The following is a 17,254-nucleotide window of genomic DNA, read 5'->3' as shown; positions in this document are numbered from 1 at the left end:
CAGAGGATACAAGTCAGAAATAGCCCAAGTGGAAGAGATGTGTAGGCGAAGGTGTGAGGGAGGGGTGTGTGTGCAGGGCTACCATGCCCTGCTGGGGATACCACTCTTCCAGCACATCGCTGTATGCACCAACCCAGAAGCAAGCTCTTGTAACATTGAGGGTTTTGTGTGTGTGTGTGTGTGTGTGTGTGTGTGTGTGTGTGTGTGAAGGTTTCATTATGTAGGCATGATTAATTACCTCAGCTACTGGTGATTAACTCAGTCTCCAGCTCCTCTCCCCTCCTCAGAGGTCAGAGGTGGGCTAAAAGTTCCAACACCCAATCCTGTTTTGGTCTTTCTGGTGACCAGCCTTTAGCCTGAAGCTATGTAGGGACGCCCAGCCACCAGTCATGCATTAGCATACAAAAGGCTCTCTTATCACTGGGGATATCCCAGTGCCAGGAACCGGAGACAAAGGCCAAATACCTATTTCCCATCACACCACACTTAGCTCTTGTGGTCTATGACAGTTTCTCAATCTTTCCCTGTTTTTCATGACTGATAATTGTGAGGAGTACTGGCCACATATTTTATAGAATGTCCCCCAGTTTGGGTTTGTCTAATGTTTCTTTCATGGTTACACTGGGACTATGGGTTTTGGGGAAGAACACTACAGAAGTGAAGTGCCTTTCTCATCACATCCTGTCAGAGGTACATGCTGTCACCATGATTTATCCCTGATTATGTTAATCTTGATCACCTGGACAGGGTAGTGTTTTCTAGGTCTCTTTAACTCAAAGTTACCTTTTTCTTCCTCTTTCCATATTCTATTCTTTGGAAGCAAGTTCCTAAGTGACAAGAATGGGGATGGGGAAATTAAGATCTAAGTCCTGGAGGAGTGAGTGTTTGCTTAAATTATTTAGAAATCTTCTATAAGGAAGATTTGCCACTTCTTCCACATTTATTTATTTATATCAATATGGACTCATGGACATTTATTTCATACCTGGAGCTGTAATTAATTTTTAAAAGTTCTCTCCTATACGCTGAATGAATTCTTTTTCGTTAGGGCATTTATTCTGATGTCTAGGTTTAATTTGCACTTCGAATCACTTTATTTGCTTGTTTTTTTTTTAATTTATTTTGTTTTCTTTTTATGTCTAGTGTTAGGCTCATCTTACTTTCTTATGTGCTCATGTGGTCAGTGTGATAAGACGGTTGTACTAGGTTGGGAGGGCTGAAAGAAATCTCTCTCTCCATATAGAGTTTGGTTTCTATAGCTTGACTTTCAGAAATTCCCTCAAGCAGGCACTATGCACTCACTTATTCATTCAACAAATATTTAATGGGCACTGATACGTGCCAGGAGGTAGTGTTCTGGGCACTGAGGATAGAGCAGTAAACAATACAGCTAAGATTTCTGTTCTTCTGAACTATGTCCTAGTAGGGGTAAGACTAATAACAAAGAAATGAGATCATGAAGAGTACTGAGTCCTGGAAAGGGGTGTAGTGTGCTATTTTAGAGAGGGTGGGCAGGGAGTACCTCTGAGTAGGTGAATTTTGAGACAATCTAAATTTTGACATAGAGTCAGCCATGGGAAGAATGCTTCCCTTAGAAGCAAGGATAAAGGCCTTGGGAGAGAGAATGAGCTTGGTATGTGCAAGGAATAAGAAGAAGGCCCGTTTGGCTGGAGCACAGTGAGCATATGTGAATGAGATACGGGGAGATAGGCAGAGGCCAAATCTTGTAGAGCTGTGCAGAACAAAGGAAGAAATATGGACTGAATTCTGAGCACAATGGGAAGCCATTTAAAGCAGGAATGTGACATGATATGAATTGCATGTTAAAATAGTACTCTGGCTGCGCTGTGGAGAAACTCAGTTGAACCTGGGCAAGAACGGAAAGGAGGAACTTATTTAGGAAGCTGTCACAGGAGAGAGAGATGGTGTGGACTGGGGTCCTGGCTGTAATGTTGGAGAAACGCAGATTGGTTCAGAATATATTTTGCAAGTATATCTAACAGGACTTGCTGATAGATTGGGTAATTCCTGAGATTTGTGGTGGCTGATCAGAGAGGGAAGAAGAAGCAGGACTATCCTAGAGTATCCGAGAGTATGATGGGGCCACTAGAAAGACTGGTTGTAAGGGATTGGGGATTAAGAATTCTGTTTTGAGCAAGTTAATACAAAATAGCTATTGAACACCTAAGTTGAGATGTCAAATAACGTTCTATGTGAACTTGGAGCTCGGGAGAGGTGTGAGCTGGAGATACAGATTTGGCCATCATCAGATCAGGTACAGATGGTGTTTAAAGTCATGAGACCAAATGTGAATGAGTAAAGCTATAGTGATAATAAAGGGGCCCCAAAGAACTCCAGTGTTTTATAGGTAGGGTGTGTGTGTGCATGCGCCCATGTGTTTAAAAGGAGAAGGGAGCCAGCTTAAGAGTGGTGTAGCTGGGGTACAAGAGCGCCTGGCTCCGGGGGTCCCAAACAGACCAGGGTCGGCCATTTGCTGCTGACAAAATCCAAAGGCAGAGAGACTGATTGGTGATGAAACAGGAAAGGAATTTATTTCTATGAGGCCAATGTCCAGAAGACAGCCGACTAGCATCCCAAAGACTGTCTCCAAAGTGCTGAAAATACTTCCAGGTTTACATTAGGAAAATGTGGGGCAAAGATGGGTGGATAGTGCAGGCAGGAAGTGAAGGTCAAATTGATCATCATCCTCATCGTCCTGGAGTCAATCATGGGCAGTGTCTTATAGGCTCAGGGCCGCCCTTATTGCTTCAGGGGGTAGTTTAAGTTCCCCTCTGGAGATGCTTTGCCCTCAGGGTCTTCTGCCTGAGCCTAGAGGCAAACTGGAAAGAACGCAACTAAAAAGTTTGAGGTCAAAAGGGAAGCAGCCTAATTGGTGACATTGTCTGTGGCAGTGGCTCGGTGCTCAGTGCTTGGGCGGGAAAATGGGTTTACATTCCAGACCGGATCCATTTTGGGTAGTAAGCGATTGCAGGTGGCTTCTCTGAGAACCTGGACTGTCTTGGTGGCTGTGGAAAGGCTCCTTTTTCTGGCTGGGTCTGCAGACAGGGTAGGGCTATTGTTCTAGCCTCTTGCATCTCTAGAGCCCAGTGGATGGCTGGCTGCAGGGGATAGAGGTTCACAAGACTGTGGTTCTGGTTAGTTTCTCTGGGACTGGTATAGTAGCTGATATTACAATACAACCTTCCTGTGATGTGAGACTTGCATGTCATACCTTTGTATTTAAGGTGCTATTCAAGTGCCTGGATTTACCTTTCTTTTCTTGAATCTTGTGAAGAAGTCAGGACACAAGGCATGTGCTAATATCATCCTCTTTCTAGAATCCTACTTCCTCATTCCTTTTAAACACTGTAGGTCTTTTTATTGTTTGGCTATGCCACTGTTTATTCAGTCAGTCCCTATGTTGATGGAGATTTTTGGTTCAGTATTTTACTATTACAAACATGTCTTTTTTGAGTATTTGTATGACTTTAACAGAAGTGAAATTGCTCTGTCAAAAGATATATGCATTTTAAATTTTCATATAAATGGCTAAATTATACTCCGCCATCAAAGTTCTGTGCTCAATTTTTGAACACATTTAGCGAAATGCACAATTGTTCTGTGAAAAACAGGCCATGTAAGGTTCTTGTGGCAGAACTAAAGGGAGACTTAGTTTCTCTGTTAAATAGATGGTGGGGGGGGTAACATTGTGGGGGCTGCATCAGTTTCCTTTAATTGTTTCTTTTCTCTTTCATTCCAATATTCAGTTAATATCATTTCTTCAGGCTACAAGGTAATGAATAAGGGAAGAGAAGGCAAAGATGTGAACTGACTGGTTAGCAAACTTGCTCTTGAAAAGACAAGTGTCAGTCGCGGAAATGGAAAAGATTGAGATTCAGCAACATAATAGCTTACATATTATATCCACTACCTTCATTTTAGGTTATATAATCCTTTGGCATTAGTCCCTTTTTGTTGACTAGAGAGGTCTGGATTACAAGACTTGACATAAGAGGGTTGAGTGGGGATGTAGTTTTGGTGCATTTTCCTTCCGCATTAATAAAGTGCTTCATCAATGAGGCAGACTTCAGTGTTGAAGTCAGCACAGGGAACGGCATATTTGGTTTATTCTGTGAGAGTAGGATAGATAAGAGCAGCCATATAAATGACCAGATGATTTAAGACATTTGGGGGATTTAGACATTAGTAATTTGGCATCGGAGCTATTGTTCTCACTTACCAGCGACTAGTGCAGTGGTTTTCAAAATTTCAGGGTAACTAGAAAGTGCGAAAATATTTTGCTATGTGCGTGCTTCTCTAATCCTTGAGACCTATAATACAGGTAGTGGTAGCAATATATTATAGATGATAAAACAGGCTCAGAGTGATTTAGTAACCTAACATCACACAGCTCAGTACTTTAATGTGCTATAGTGTTTCCTGTCTGCTAGGAGGTCAAATAGCTTATGTTAAAAGAGATGTAATGTTTATTGTGTGTATTAAATGTGCCTTTAATGTTTTAGGTGAGCGTTCACAGTCTTACGCAGTTAAGGAATTATTCAGAAGTTTGCAAAAACTGTCGTGAAGCATACAAAACTCTGAGTAGTCTATACAATGAAATGCAAAAAATGAATGAACTTGAAAATAAGGCTGAATCTGGAACACATTTATGCATTGATGTGGAAGATGCAGTAAGTACTTGTGATATGATGCATATTTTGCAGTGTTGTTGATTGTGCCTTCAGTAGTACTATCCCCTTTAGAGGTATATTGGAATCTGTATATGCTGTCTTCAACCAGAAATAACTAGTTATAAAGTAGTAGAGTTTTAGAATATCCTGATCTGTCAAACTAAAATGAACATTAATCAAGTACTTCATAAATGAGTTGACAATTTGGTACGTTTGGTGTTTTAAGGTTGATAAAATGTGTCATTTTCAGAGGCATGGGTGTTGTTATATGTTTACATTTCAGTTTCTTGTGTGCTATTGCTGATTCAAGAAGTCTATGGTTTTGCTACTATGTGTTTCTTTTTTTTTTTTTTTTTTTTGTAAGCTTATATATTTATTTCCAGAGAGAGAACAGCTGAGGGGTGGTAGAGGCAGAGAGGGAGAGAGAATCCCAAGCAGGCTCTGCGCTGTCAGCACAGAGCCCAACGCTGGGCTCAGTCTCACAAACTGTGAGATCCTGACTTGAACCGAAATCAAGAGTCAGACGCTTAACTGACTGAGCCACCCAGGTGCCCTGCTACCATGTGTTTCTGAAGCCATTTTTGAATTGCTTCCTATCCCATTGCTTTTATTCTTTATATCTGTTATCATCTGAAATTTTTAGTTTACTTATTTTCAGTCTGTTACCTCTCACTGAAATATAAGCCACATGAGGAAAAGGACCTCCTGTCCTTTTCTGTTTACTGTCCAGTATTTAGAACAGTGCCAAGCATATAGTAGGCCTTTAGTAATGTATATTGATTAAATGATTAACAAGAAAGATTTTTCCTCCACTGTGTAGTCGGCCTTCATGTGGGGCACCACTAGATGGCGATCATGCCTTTTTATGGGAATATGGTGCCTGAGGGTTGAGGCATCAAAGGAAATAGGAATTACTGGCTAAAAGTAGAGAACTAAAGGTCAGAGTTAATAAACTTAATGGTTGAGAATGATGAATATGAATAGCAGCTCAGAGTGAACTATGGTGGATCAATAATATTTGTGATGGCAAAAAGCACTTATTATCAACTTAAAATGGGTATACCATGGGGATTTTTATTTTTTTTACTGCTCTTTTTCTAATGTCTGGAAGAGTACCTGCTTCTAGTAGGTTCTCAGTAAATACTAAATATTTATTTTAAGAATAATAGTCTATTTCATCATTTTTAAAATGAAGAAGAAAGATGAATATTGATTCCCTGACAAAGGTTGGATTACATAGGAAATCAACATGACTGCCTGTTTTTAGAACGTCCTTCTTACAGTAAGCAAAGCTTACAGTAAACATACAAAGCACCATTTGCAAACCATATCTCAAAATTCAGGCAAGAACAGTTTTCTACATTAAATTTGATAGTTTCCTTATATCACTTACCATGTTTGACAGAAACTGTAAGCTCAATGAAAATGGGGTATTGCTGCCCCTAAATATATCTGTTTTTAATGTATGGTGCTAAATGAAATACTATCTAAAAAAGTTTCCATGATTCATTAGATATTATGGACTTAAACAATTATTTGCCATATGAATCTTTCATAATATCTTAGGTAAGGTACTAAACATTTCATAGATATCATCTCTTGAAGAACAGCTGTATTTACATATTTAGTTGATGTTTTTATTTTCATTCTAAAAATATTGCAACAAGCTCAGTGAGATTACACATGTAACATAAAAAAAATTTGTTTTTGTGAGCCTTTTTCCCCCCGTTTTATTGAGATATAACTGACAAATGAAATTGTAATATATTTAAAGTGTTCAACGTGATAATTTGATATACATATACATTGTGAAAGGACTCCCACAGTCAAGTTAATTAACACATCCATCACCTCACATTGTTACCCTTTTAAATCTTCTTTAATGAATGAAGCATGGTCTAACCATATTTCTGTTGATACAAGTTCTCTGAGATCTGTGAAAGGCTGACATTCTTTGGATGGTGTTATGAATTTAGAATATGAAATTTCTGTATGATATAAACTTACACAGTGACTGATTGTAAACTAGCTAATTTCCTGGGCAGAAGAAATTGTCCTCAACTATTAATAGATTTTTTAGGGATGTATATTTAGTTTTAAATTCTGGATGCCTGTTATTTTACTAATAAAATAATTGTATGACTTGAAGACAAATTAAATGTAAAACAAAGTAATTTTATTTGCTATCGTTCCAGATGAACATTACTCGAAAACTTTGGAGTCGAACTTTCAATTGTTCTGTCCCTTGCAGTGACACAGTGCCTGTAATTGCTGTTTCTGTATTCATTCTCTTTCTACCCATTGTCTTCTACCTTAGTAGCTTTCTTCACTCAGAACAAAAGAAACGGAAACTCATTCTACGTAAGTTTCTTTTTACGACTGTTTATTTATTTAACTAAAACCTGTATTTTAAAAACTTAAGCCTGTTTTAGAAATGATGTATACTCTGAAAACTCAAACTGTATTAGACTAAAACAGCTCTCTGCTTCAAATTTTACAGTAAATACTTACTAATAGGAGAGATGTGTAAGAAGTCTATAAGTACAAATAATCAAAAGTCAACATACAGTATCTTTTCAGATGTTTTAACTGAGAGAGCTAGCTCTGGAATTAGGTAGGCAACAACAGAATAGCAACAAAGGTTTTGCAGACCTGAACGGCCATGGTAGGGAGAGGTGGACAGCTCTCAGGCCCATCAGAGCTGTGGCGGAGCCACCTAGAAAGCCACCTAAAAAGGCGGGGAGAAACTATAGTGAACACACAGACAATTTGTTTATGAATAAATTGGAATTGTAGTTGCAAGGACATTACTTCACATACAGCATGTGCTCACACATATTCCCCATCAAATAGGGCAGAGCAGAAAAAGCACTAACTAGAAGTTCCTATTTAGCTGAAGACGAGTGGTTTCTAAGTCTAGTGGGTTTCTTGTTTATGATCAGAATGAAGGTATGGGCTTATCCCTTAATAATTTTAATTTTTAAAATAGAGAATGTCTTTTGTAGAAAAAAGTTAGGCTTTTTTTCCTCTTAAATGTTATTCCTAGTCTAGGAACCTATGATATAAAATTTCTTTCCTTTATAAATTTCTTTCTAGCCTTTCTTCTTCACAGTTTATTTAACCTCACTAATATATTTAACTAAAAAAAGCTACTTACAGATCAGCTTGAACTGAATTTGTAATGTCACCTTGAAAAGCTAGCTAATAGAGGGGAAAGTCTGTAATATGAGTGTATTTGGCAAAGCTTTTCAAAGATTGCTAGCATTCTATAAAATATGTAATAAATGAGTCCTAAAAGCACTTACTTACAGTTTTAACAAAATATTGCAGGGACCTCACTATTGAGAAACTTTCTTTTTCAAGGCTTAGTGTACTTTTAAAGTTTAACATCGTATTTGCCTTGCAAATCAGTTTAACTCTGTGGAAGATACTTATTGCTTCTGATCAGGGTTTTTCAAAATTTTTTTTTTTTTCAACGTTTATTTATTTTTGGGACAGAGAGAGACAGAGCATGAACGGGGGAGGGGCAGAGAGAGAGGGAGACACAGAATCGGAAACAGGCTCCAGGCTCTGAGCCATCAGCCCAGAGCCTGACGCAGGGCTCGAACTCAGGGACCGCGAGATCGTGACCTGGCTGAAGTCGGACGCTTAACCGACTGCGCCACCCAGGCGCCCCATGATCAGGGTTTTTCAAAGTCACTTTCATCCATCTGCTTGTACAAGCCACAAACCTTGTTATCTTTACTTTCTTAATTCTTTTCTTTATTATTTCCCCATTTCCATATTCTCTTCCCTACCTTTTTTCACTCCATCAGCAAGTATTGACAGCTGTACTTCCAAAAATGTATCTTAAATTATCTTTTCTCTACCTCCACTGATAATACCTTAGCCCAAGCCATCCCATCTCTTATCTGCCCTAATGCAGGAGTCCCTTACCTGGTATCCCTGCTTCCATTTTTTGGACCCACAACAATCCATTCTTCATATAGTGGGTAGAGTAATTTTTCAAACGCAAATTTTACTATGCTTTTCTCCCACTTGAAACCTTCCTGTGTTCCTGTTGCATCTAGAATAAACTCAAAACATATTTCCAGGGTCTGCTTTCTAAGCTATGTGTGACCTGCCCCTCCCGCCCCATCTACCTTTCTAAACTCACTACACCCACTCCTTTCTTTGTTCATGATGCTGTATGTAGGCAGACTGGCCTTTTTGCTCCCTTCAAACACCAAACTCATTCACACTGCCCCCTTCCCAAAGCTCTTACACTGGCCCTCTCTACCTTCCTTGACTGGCTCCTTGTCATCCAGGTCTTAGGCCAAAGATACTTATTCAAAGATACATTCTATGACCCCCATCCTTAAGACATCCTTCTTTCAGTTCTCCTATATCTATCATCTTTCTTTGATGACACTTTTTAACTTAACTTTTTCATTTATATTCTATCTTATTTGCTCTCCTGACTCAACTGGAGGCTCCATCAGAACAAGGATTTTATCTTGTTCACCACTATATCAGTATCTAGAAAGTACCAGGCCTATATTAGGTGCTCAAATATATTTGTTGGATAAAAGAACGTGTATCTAATGTTAGCATTTCCTAGGGTGTGTTCCTTAAAATAACTAGTCCTGTGAAATTCCTTTTTATGATCTCCATAATGTACCTGAATATAAATTAAAGGTTCTGAGATTATATTCCCAAAACTTGACAGAACTTTTGCATATTACCTGTGATGTTTCATGTTTATGAATTGATTTATGAATTTAAGAAAATGCTAGTGTAAGCAAACAATTCTTGTGCTGTTATCTCATGGACATTGTTTTTTGTTTTTTTTTTTTTTTATGTCACAATTTTATATGCCCCAATTTATTAAGTCCTGTGGTAGGAATTAGCGATTAAAAAAAAAAAAAAAAGGAACAAGGCACAATATGTGCCCTCAAAGAACACACTGACCATAATCCAATTATTACAACAGATGTAGTTAAAGGTATACAGTGTGGTTGGCCCACAGAGAGTAAGACCAACTCTGCATTAGGGCTGTTGGAATTCATCCCTAGATCTCTGGGGTAGAATTTCTCTCCTCTCCTCTCCCCTCCCCTCCCCTTCCCTCCCCTCTCCTTTTATATCCCCTGGAGTAGAATTTTGAAGGATATAGGGATTTATTAGAGAAAAAGGAAGCAAGGAGGTTGTAGATACATGTACTCATTGGCATTGCACCTGGTTAGTTTAATAAACTTGGTAATTAGTGAGAAACTAGATTATTTCTAGTAATTTTAAACAACATAGGAAGAAACCCTCTTGATTTAGTTTGTCTCCCAAACCCACAGAAGCTTAAGAGTAGACTTCAAGCTTAGGCAGTTTTTTAGGTTAAGTTGCCCTTTAGTTTAGCCTGAAGCAATACACTGGTCCAGAAAGTCATGTTGTCATCTTAGAGTGGTGGTTAGCAGAGACCCTGATGGAAACCAGAACACTGGTTTTCATCCTTGAACACATATCAGAATTGTCTGCAGAGCTTTAAAACAAAACATAAAAACAGACGCCTGGGTCCCATCGCAGACCTTCTGACCACAACCTCTACTCTCATGTTAAAAGCCTCTGAAGTAGATAGATTCCTAGCTATCCAATGTAAGATACTTTTACTATGGCACAATTGTTTTTCACTTATGGAACATGAGAAACATTCACATTTAACTATAAGCACAAACATTACCAAGCAAAATAGCCATGATTTCCTTTATTAACCCTAATGATTCAGTCCCATTAGCATCATAATCAAATTGATTGCACATATTTTATTAGCAGCCATATGTATTTGTGTGTCTGTGCACATGTAATATAACTCAATGTAACTTTTTTTTGTAAGTCATTTAAGTTTTTTTCAACTTTTTTTTGACAATTTTTTGACATTATAGAATTATTTTAAGAGAAATCTAGATTTGGATTTCTAAGTTAGACTTTTTAAAAAATATTTATTTATTTAATATGAAATTAATTGTCAAATTGGTTTCCGTACAACACCCAGTGCTCATCCCAACAGGTGCCCCCCATCACCCCCCCTCCCCTCCTTCCCATCCCCCCATCAACCCTCAGTTTGTTCTCAGTTTTTAATAGTCTTGGGGCGCCTGGGTGGCTCAGTTGCTTGAGCGTCCGACTTCGGCTCAGGTCATGATCTCACAGTCTGTGAGTTCGAGTCCCACATCGGACTCTGTGCTGATGGCTCAGAGCCTGGAGCCTGCTTCCGATTCTGTGTCTCCCTCTCTCTCTGCCCCTTCCCTGCTCATGCTCTGTCTCTCTCTGTCTCAAAAATAAATAAAAACATTAAGAAAAAAAAAATTAAAAAAAAAAGTCTCTTGGTTCCCTCCCTCTCTAACCTTTTTTTTTTCCTTGCCCTCCCCCATGGTCTTCTGTTAAGTTTCTCAGGATCCACATATTTATTTATTTTTGATAGAGAGCAAGCGAGGTGCTGAGAGAGAGAATCCCAAGCAGAATCCCTCTGTCAGTGCAGAGCCTGATGCAGGGCTTGAACTCACGAACCATGAGATCATGACCTGAGCTGTTGGGGCGCCTGTGTGGCTCAGTTGGTTAAGCATCTGACTTTGGCTCAGGTTATGATCTCACGGTTTGTGAGTTTGAGCCCCATGTCGGACTCTGTGCTGACAGCTCAGAGCCTGGAGTCTGCTTTGGAATCTGACTCCCCCTCTCTGTACCCCTCCTGTTCACGCTCTCTCTCTCTCTCTCTCAATAAATAAATGTTAAAAAAAAAAAAAAAAAAGACCATGAGCTGAGCTAAAATGAAGAGTTGGATGCCTAACCAACTGAGCCATCCAGGCACCCTACTAACTTAGACTTTTAAATATACAATTTTATTATTGTACCTTGTAACACTTCCAATTTTTAAGTAGAATACTCTTACCTATATTACATATTTGAGATTGTGATGTTCAAGATGATATAAATTATGTCTGTTTTATTTGGTGCTGCTTCTAACAGGGTCATGTGTGGCTTCAAGCAAAGTTAGGTTTTTTGAGGTTGGTAGAAAAAAATAGACTTGGGTTTTAATTCTTAGAAGATTGAGTCTATTCTGATTCAAACATAGAATTATTAGATGAATACTATAGTTTACATAAAAATAATGAATAATTACATTTAGAGAATTACAATTGAGTTAAAATATAATACTTTTGATTTATCTAGCCAAACGTCTCAAGTCCAGTACCAGCTTTGCAAACATTCAAGAAAATTCAAACTGAAATCTACAAAACGGAGAATTAACGTCCTGTTCCATGGGTGAATGGTAGGAGATGCAGCTTGGTCCAAAAGAAGATAAACTGATTTGACAAGTCAAGTTCCTAAGAAATGCAAGGACTTCAGATTTATTTTTAAATAAGGATTTTCAATTTTTCTTTCCTTTTTTGTTCCTTTTTTAAGGGTTTGGGTATTTTTAATTTCCAGGCCAAGTAATGTTGTCTATTTTAAAGAGTATTTGTTACAATAACAAAAGATGCAAGGACAATCTTTGTTTTGTTTTGTAGGCATATTATTACTATTTGAGACTTCTGGTATCTCCTTATTAATATAGTATTTTAGTAGCAAAGTTTTTGAAAACTAACATTTAAAAATTAATTAATTATAGCAAAGACTTTGAAAAAGAAATATACTTGCCAAAAAGTAGCAGGTCCAAAGATTAATTTAAATTACCATTGCAGTATTATTGTTTTATATATATATTTAATATGTCACACATTACAAATAATATGTAATTCAATCTCTAGTTTACTTTAAGTGATTTTTGAAACCACTAGTTAGAAACCTCCCTAACAATTTTTAGAAGCAGGAAGGCACATTACATTTATCTTTGTAAAAAGATTTACAATAACTGGTTTCTTACTTAACTTTTATAAATAGTGTTGTATTTTACACCTTATTTTTGCCTTTATTTCTTAAATAATTTGAAATCACTGGACTGCTGTATTATATTCAGGGCAAGATGGATTCTTTTTCTACCAGGGATTTACATTGTGAATTACATTAAGTTATTTGGCAATTTATAATTTATTACTACTTTAAATCAAATGTAGCATTCTCACAATATGTATTTAAGTTGTTATTTTTTTTTTTAATGGAGATTCTCTTGGGATATATGGAGATTTTTTGGAGGGGAGAGAGAGGAGGGGTAAAAAAACCTTAAGGTTCAGAAAATAGGGACGTGAGGGGTGCTCACGAGAAGACTGTTGAATGGTTCATGTTGAGGGCATGAGTTAAGATGACTTTGATACAGAAAGCAGTTAGGTTAAGATGCCTGTTTTTTTTTCTAAATTATTTAAATCAGTTAAATGTGATATGATAGAAATGAAGTCAGATATTTCACTGTCAGAAAGCAAATTCTATTTTGGGATGTTTGTATCAACCTTTCTAGAAAAAAGCTTCATTTCAGAATTGTTCACAGTTTTTTTCCCTCAGGTTTTTAGTGTTAGGTATTTCATTTGTTAATTCCTTCTTGCTTTCTTGGTGGAAATAGGCTTTGTTCTAAATGTTGAGAATGTGAAGCCTGCTCTGTATAGAAACAAGAATTAGGTTAAATAGTACAAGAATTTTAATCCCTTCATATATAGTAAAATGCTCTATAAAGAGGCAAGAAAGTGTTTTTAATTTTTTTTAATGTTTACTATGTATGTAGAGTTGAAAAAGAAGGCTTATCTTTGGATATGTAACACATCCAAAAGCCGTTACAGTTTTTCTAGTTGGCTGTGATCCATTTAAAATGTGCTGGGGTTTATTCTGTCATTGTCATTGTTCATGCTGCTGATACTAATAACACTGTCTTGATTTGAAGCATATAGTTGAGGGCCATTGAAAGCAATCTTTCATTAATGCAGATAAAACCAGTTTACATATGCAAAGTTACAAAATGGCATATTTGAATCTGTAAGTAGTGACTCTTTGATCACCTTTCAATGTTATGTATTTCTAAAAACCATTGCTTTTGGGTATGGTTGCAAATAAGCACTTTAGAAAAGATAGCCTTTGCTATTTTTCTGGTTGAGTCATTGCTCTTTCAACATAGCATCAGCAATAGATTTCAAAAATAAGTATTAAGCATTACACTGAAGTGGGTAAATACTTCATTTTTTAGTCATACAGATAAATTCTTTGCATAGTTTTAAATTCTGAGACACAAGCATATGTGTGTGCATCTTTAGCTTTTTGACACTTTGAAATAAAGGAAGTAACTTAAAAAATTGCAGTGCACCATATTTGATTTTTTTAAGATATATTTTCAAAACTTCAGATGTAATTGAACGTCACACATCAGTTTTTCAGGCATTGAGTTTAAATGCCTACTTTAAAAGTACCATCTAATCATTTTGTTGTTAATAAAAATGTACTTTTGGATTGTTTATTTTTTTGTTTGGATTTGAGATGTAGAACTAGCATCAGCTAGCTATCTTAAAATGTGACTCTAAATCAATACCACCAGAGTGTAGATGGTAAAGTTTACTTCTAAGGGGACAGCATTTTCTAATGTTTCATGGATGAGCTGTACTTCTACTGCAGTGTAGTCCTTATAAACCGAAATGTTTTTCCAGAACGTTATTATTGGGGTTGCATTCCTGATGAAAGACTTGACATCTATAAATAATAGACATCAGCAGCAATGAATTAAAAAAGCAAAATTTACACCAGTAACCTATGTACCTGGTGAAGATAGGAAAAAAAATTATGTTCCAAGCACATTGTTTTCTGAGCTACAAGAAACCTTAGTGGTCATCTGGTCACAGACTCCGAGAGCCAGATGGATCCCTAAAGACAGCTGGATCTAACCCATCCACTGCATGAATTCCCTCTAAAAAGTGTGTCACTTGTTTCCTATCTTCTCAATTGAGGAAGCAGAACATCATGGAGCTCCTTATTTATGACTGAGCCATTGTTTGATAGTCAAATCTAAAATTGAGACTTGAAATACCTAATCAAATGTTTTTCTACTCGGCTCATCCAAAATTCCAAAAAATGATCACATTGATTATAAAAAGAGCTTCGGCATATGCTGAATTATACATGTAACACATAAAAATTACAACTCTACCAGGGTTGCTTGTTCTAAACTATTACGTTGGGTATAATAAATATTAGTCATATATGTAACATACTTAATGACCAGTAGTTTTCTTTGTCTCCTTGGAACTAAAGAGGGCTTTTAGAAGATAATATGACTAATTCATGCTTCTTAAAGTAGGGAGGTTTTCCATAATAATTTTTAAAATATTTTTCCTGTGATAAACAGATGTATTTTTTAAAACATCCATCCCAGTACCTAAATGCAATCAAAATATTTCAAACCTTTAAAAGGAATGAATGATAAGCCCATCTTTAGCTAGATATTGTAGTAAATCCTCCATTGTCATACCTAAGTACCAGAATTGTATCCAAAAGTTTTGCCCAATAGCATTAGAAGTGAAAAACAATTCAACAACTGTAATTTCTGGAGTAATTGTAGACAACTAGAATGTAGATAGGAGGATTGGAAGTTGTTAGCTTATCCTGTTTTGACTTCTGAAGCAGAAGAGTAAGCAGAAGGAAGTAGGTTTCTGGTCACCAGAATGTGTATCTTCAGAGGCAGAGGCCCACAAGAGAAAGCTTGACAGTCATCCCTGTTTCCTGAGGGGAAGTTATGTCTTCCCTTTCTCCCTCCTATTAGTACTTCATTTTCTATGTTCATTTGAAGTGCTATTGCCAGTAATGTAATAGGAGCTGAGATATAAAGGGCTTGACCATGGCTTTGTAAAATCCAAATCCTCAAAATAAGTAAACAAACAAATAAAATCTAAATCCTCTTTATATCTTGGCTGTTCTTCACTAAACAAGGCAGTGTTTTTTTGTTGGTTTTGTTTTGTTTTGTTTTGTTTTTACAACCTAGGGGCTGTTATCAGTCAAACTCCAGCATTTCCCACCTCACCCCCCAACACATACACATGCTCTTTCTCTTGCTTTTCTCCTTATGGGTTTGGAGAATTATGGTGTCGGCAAACAGCTAGCACAGGATGTAAAGAGTGTGAGTGAGCAAGTAGAATCTCCACATTTACTCTTTCCCCTCACACCTCTCCCCTGTGATTCCCAAATATTTATATAGGAGGGACCTAGGAATGGAAATCTCTAGGAGTAGTATTAGATTGTATATTTACTGGGGGAGGCTTTTGGAAAATGATGGACATTGTGAAAGGGCTAAGACTGCTTGAAATTACACTGCTTGCCACACTTTGCCCACCATCCACTCAGGACTTACTCCTGCTCCAACCCAGCATCTCAGGAGAAACATGAAATTGTTGTTTAGCTGCTTTGGCTCCTCCTGCTAGGTTTATGTCCTCTTTTCTTTGTTCGCTTTTCCCCGTCTCCTAATACCACAATAGATGGAATCATAGGAACTATCCTTTGTAGTTTAGCTATTATCACCAAATCTGCACCACTCATTCTGAGTCTTTGAAACACCATGGATAGGTGCTTACTTACATGGGTACTGAAATTTTGCTTGTAACCAACCCCACCATGCTGGAAGTGAGTTAGAGAATGCAGTCACTGACCTGGTCAGGCTCTGGAAAACCCTTTTGGGGGTTGAGATCCTTGCTTATTGATAGTCTGCTTTCACGAGGTATATCCATGTCACTTTTGGCTCTCAAGTCCACCCAGCTCCTTGGATTTAAGCCCTGTCATTTACTCTTGTTCCCATAGTGCCACCATTTTTCTTTGTCCCCATTAGCTTCACAAACACCAAAAATTCAAATGACCTGATGGGATTGTGGTAAAGTCTAAGTTTTTCAGTACTTTAAAGAAATCATTCCTTTGCCTTCAGGATTGCAAAGTTTCTGAAGAGAGTCCTGCTATAGTTCTTGTATTTGTTCTTCTGTATGTAATGTTTTTGTTGTTTTCTGTCTACCTTCAAGATTTCTTCTTAATTTTTGATTTCCAGCAGGTTTACTGTGATGTGTCTGGGTGTATTTTTCTTTGCATTCTCCTAGATCCACTAGATCCTTTAGTGTTTTAATCATGGTTATTTTTATATTATTTTATGTTTTATTTTTTAAGTAGGCTCCATGCCCAGTGTGGAGCCCAACATGGGGCTTGAACTCATGACCCTGAGGTTAAGACCTGAGCTGAGATTAAGAGTTGGCTGCTTAACTGACTGAGCTACTCAGGTGCCCCTAATCACAGTTATTTTAAAGTTCTTGTTGGATAGTATCAATATCTGAACCATCTCTGGATCTGGTTCTTTGATTACTTCATCTCTTAACAATACATCATTGTCATTTTCTTCTTGATTTTTAATTCATCTTACAATTTTTGCCTAAATGCCAGACATTGCATGAAAAAGAACAGTAGAAACTGAAATAACTAGTATTCATACCTACAACTGAGCAAACATTTCTATCAGACTATTAGTATGAGGAGTGAGGGTTGAATACCTCCCATCAGTAGTTGATCTGGATTTGAGTTTTATTGTTAGTATTATTACCTTCAGTATATCACAGGTCAAATTCCTCCAGTGATGGAATTTGTGCAGCTACTTTGTGTTT

The 17,254-nt window shown here is 37.3% G+C and overlaps 1 protein-coding gene across 2 annotated transcripts in view; it reads left to right on the top strand.

Moving 5' to 3' along the window:
- OSTM1 (osteoclastogenesis associated transmembrane protein 1) overlaps nt 1–15,496 on the top strand; it is a 44,057-nt gene extending 28,561 nt beyond the window's left edge. For both annotated transcript variants that reach the window (XM_030316078.2, XM_030316077.1), the window contains 3 exons: nt 4,524–4,691; nt 6,887–7,052; nt 11,883–15,496. In XM_030316078.2, the coding sequence (XP_030171938.1) occupies nt 4,524–4,691; nt 6,887–7,052; nt 11,883–11,938 (390 nt within the window). In that variant the 3' untranslated portion in view covers nt 11,939–15,496. The remainder of the gene's footprint in view (nt 1–4,523; nt 4,692–6,886; nt 7,053–11,882) is intronic.
- The last annotated feature ends 1,758 nt before the right edge of the window (nt 15,497–17,254 follow it).

This window comes from Lynx canadensis, chromosome B2 (assembly GCF_007474595.2).
Source record: "Lynx canadensis isolate LIC74 chromosome B2, mLynCan4.pri.v2, whole genome shotgun sequence".
Lineage (NCBI taxonomy): Eukaryota > Metazoa > Chordata > Mammalia > Carnivora > Felidae > Lynx > Lynx canadensis.
This window is presented reverse-complemented; position numbering and strand designations above follow the sequence as displayed.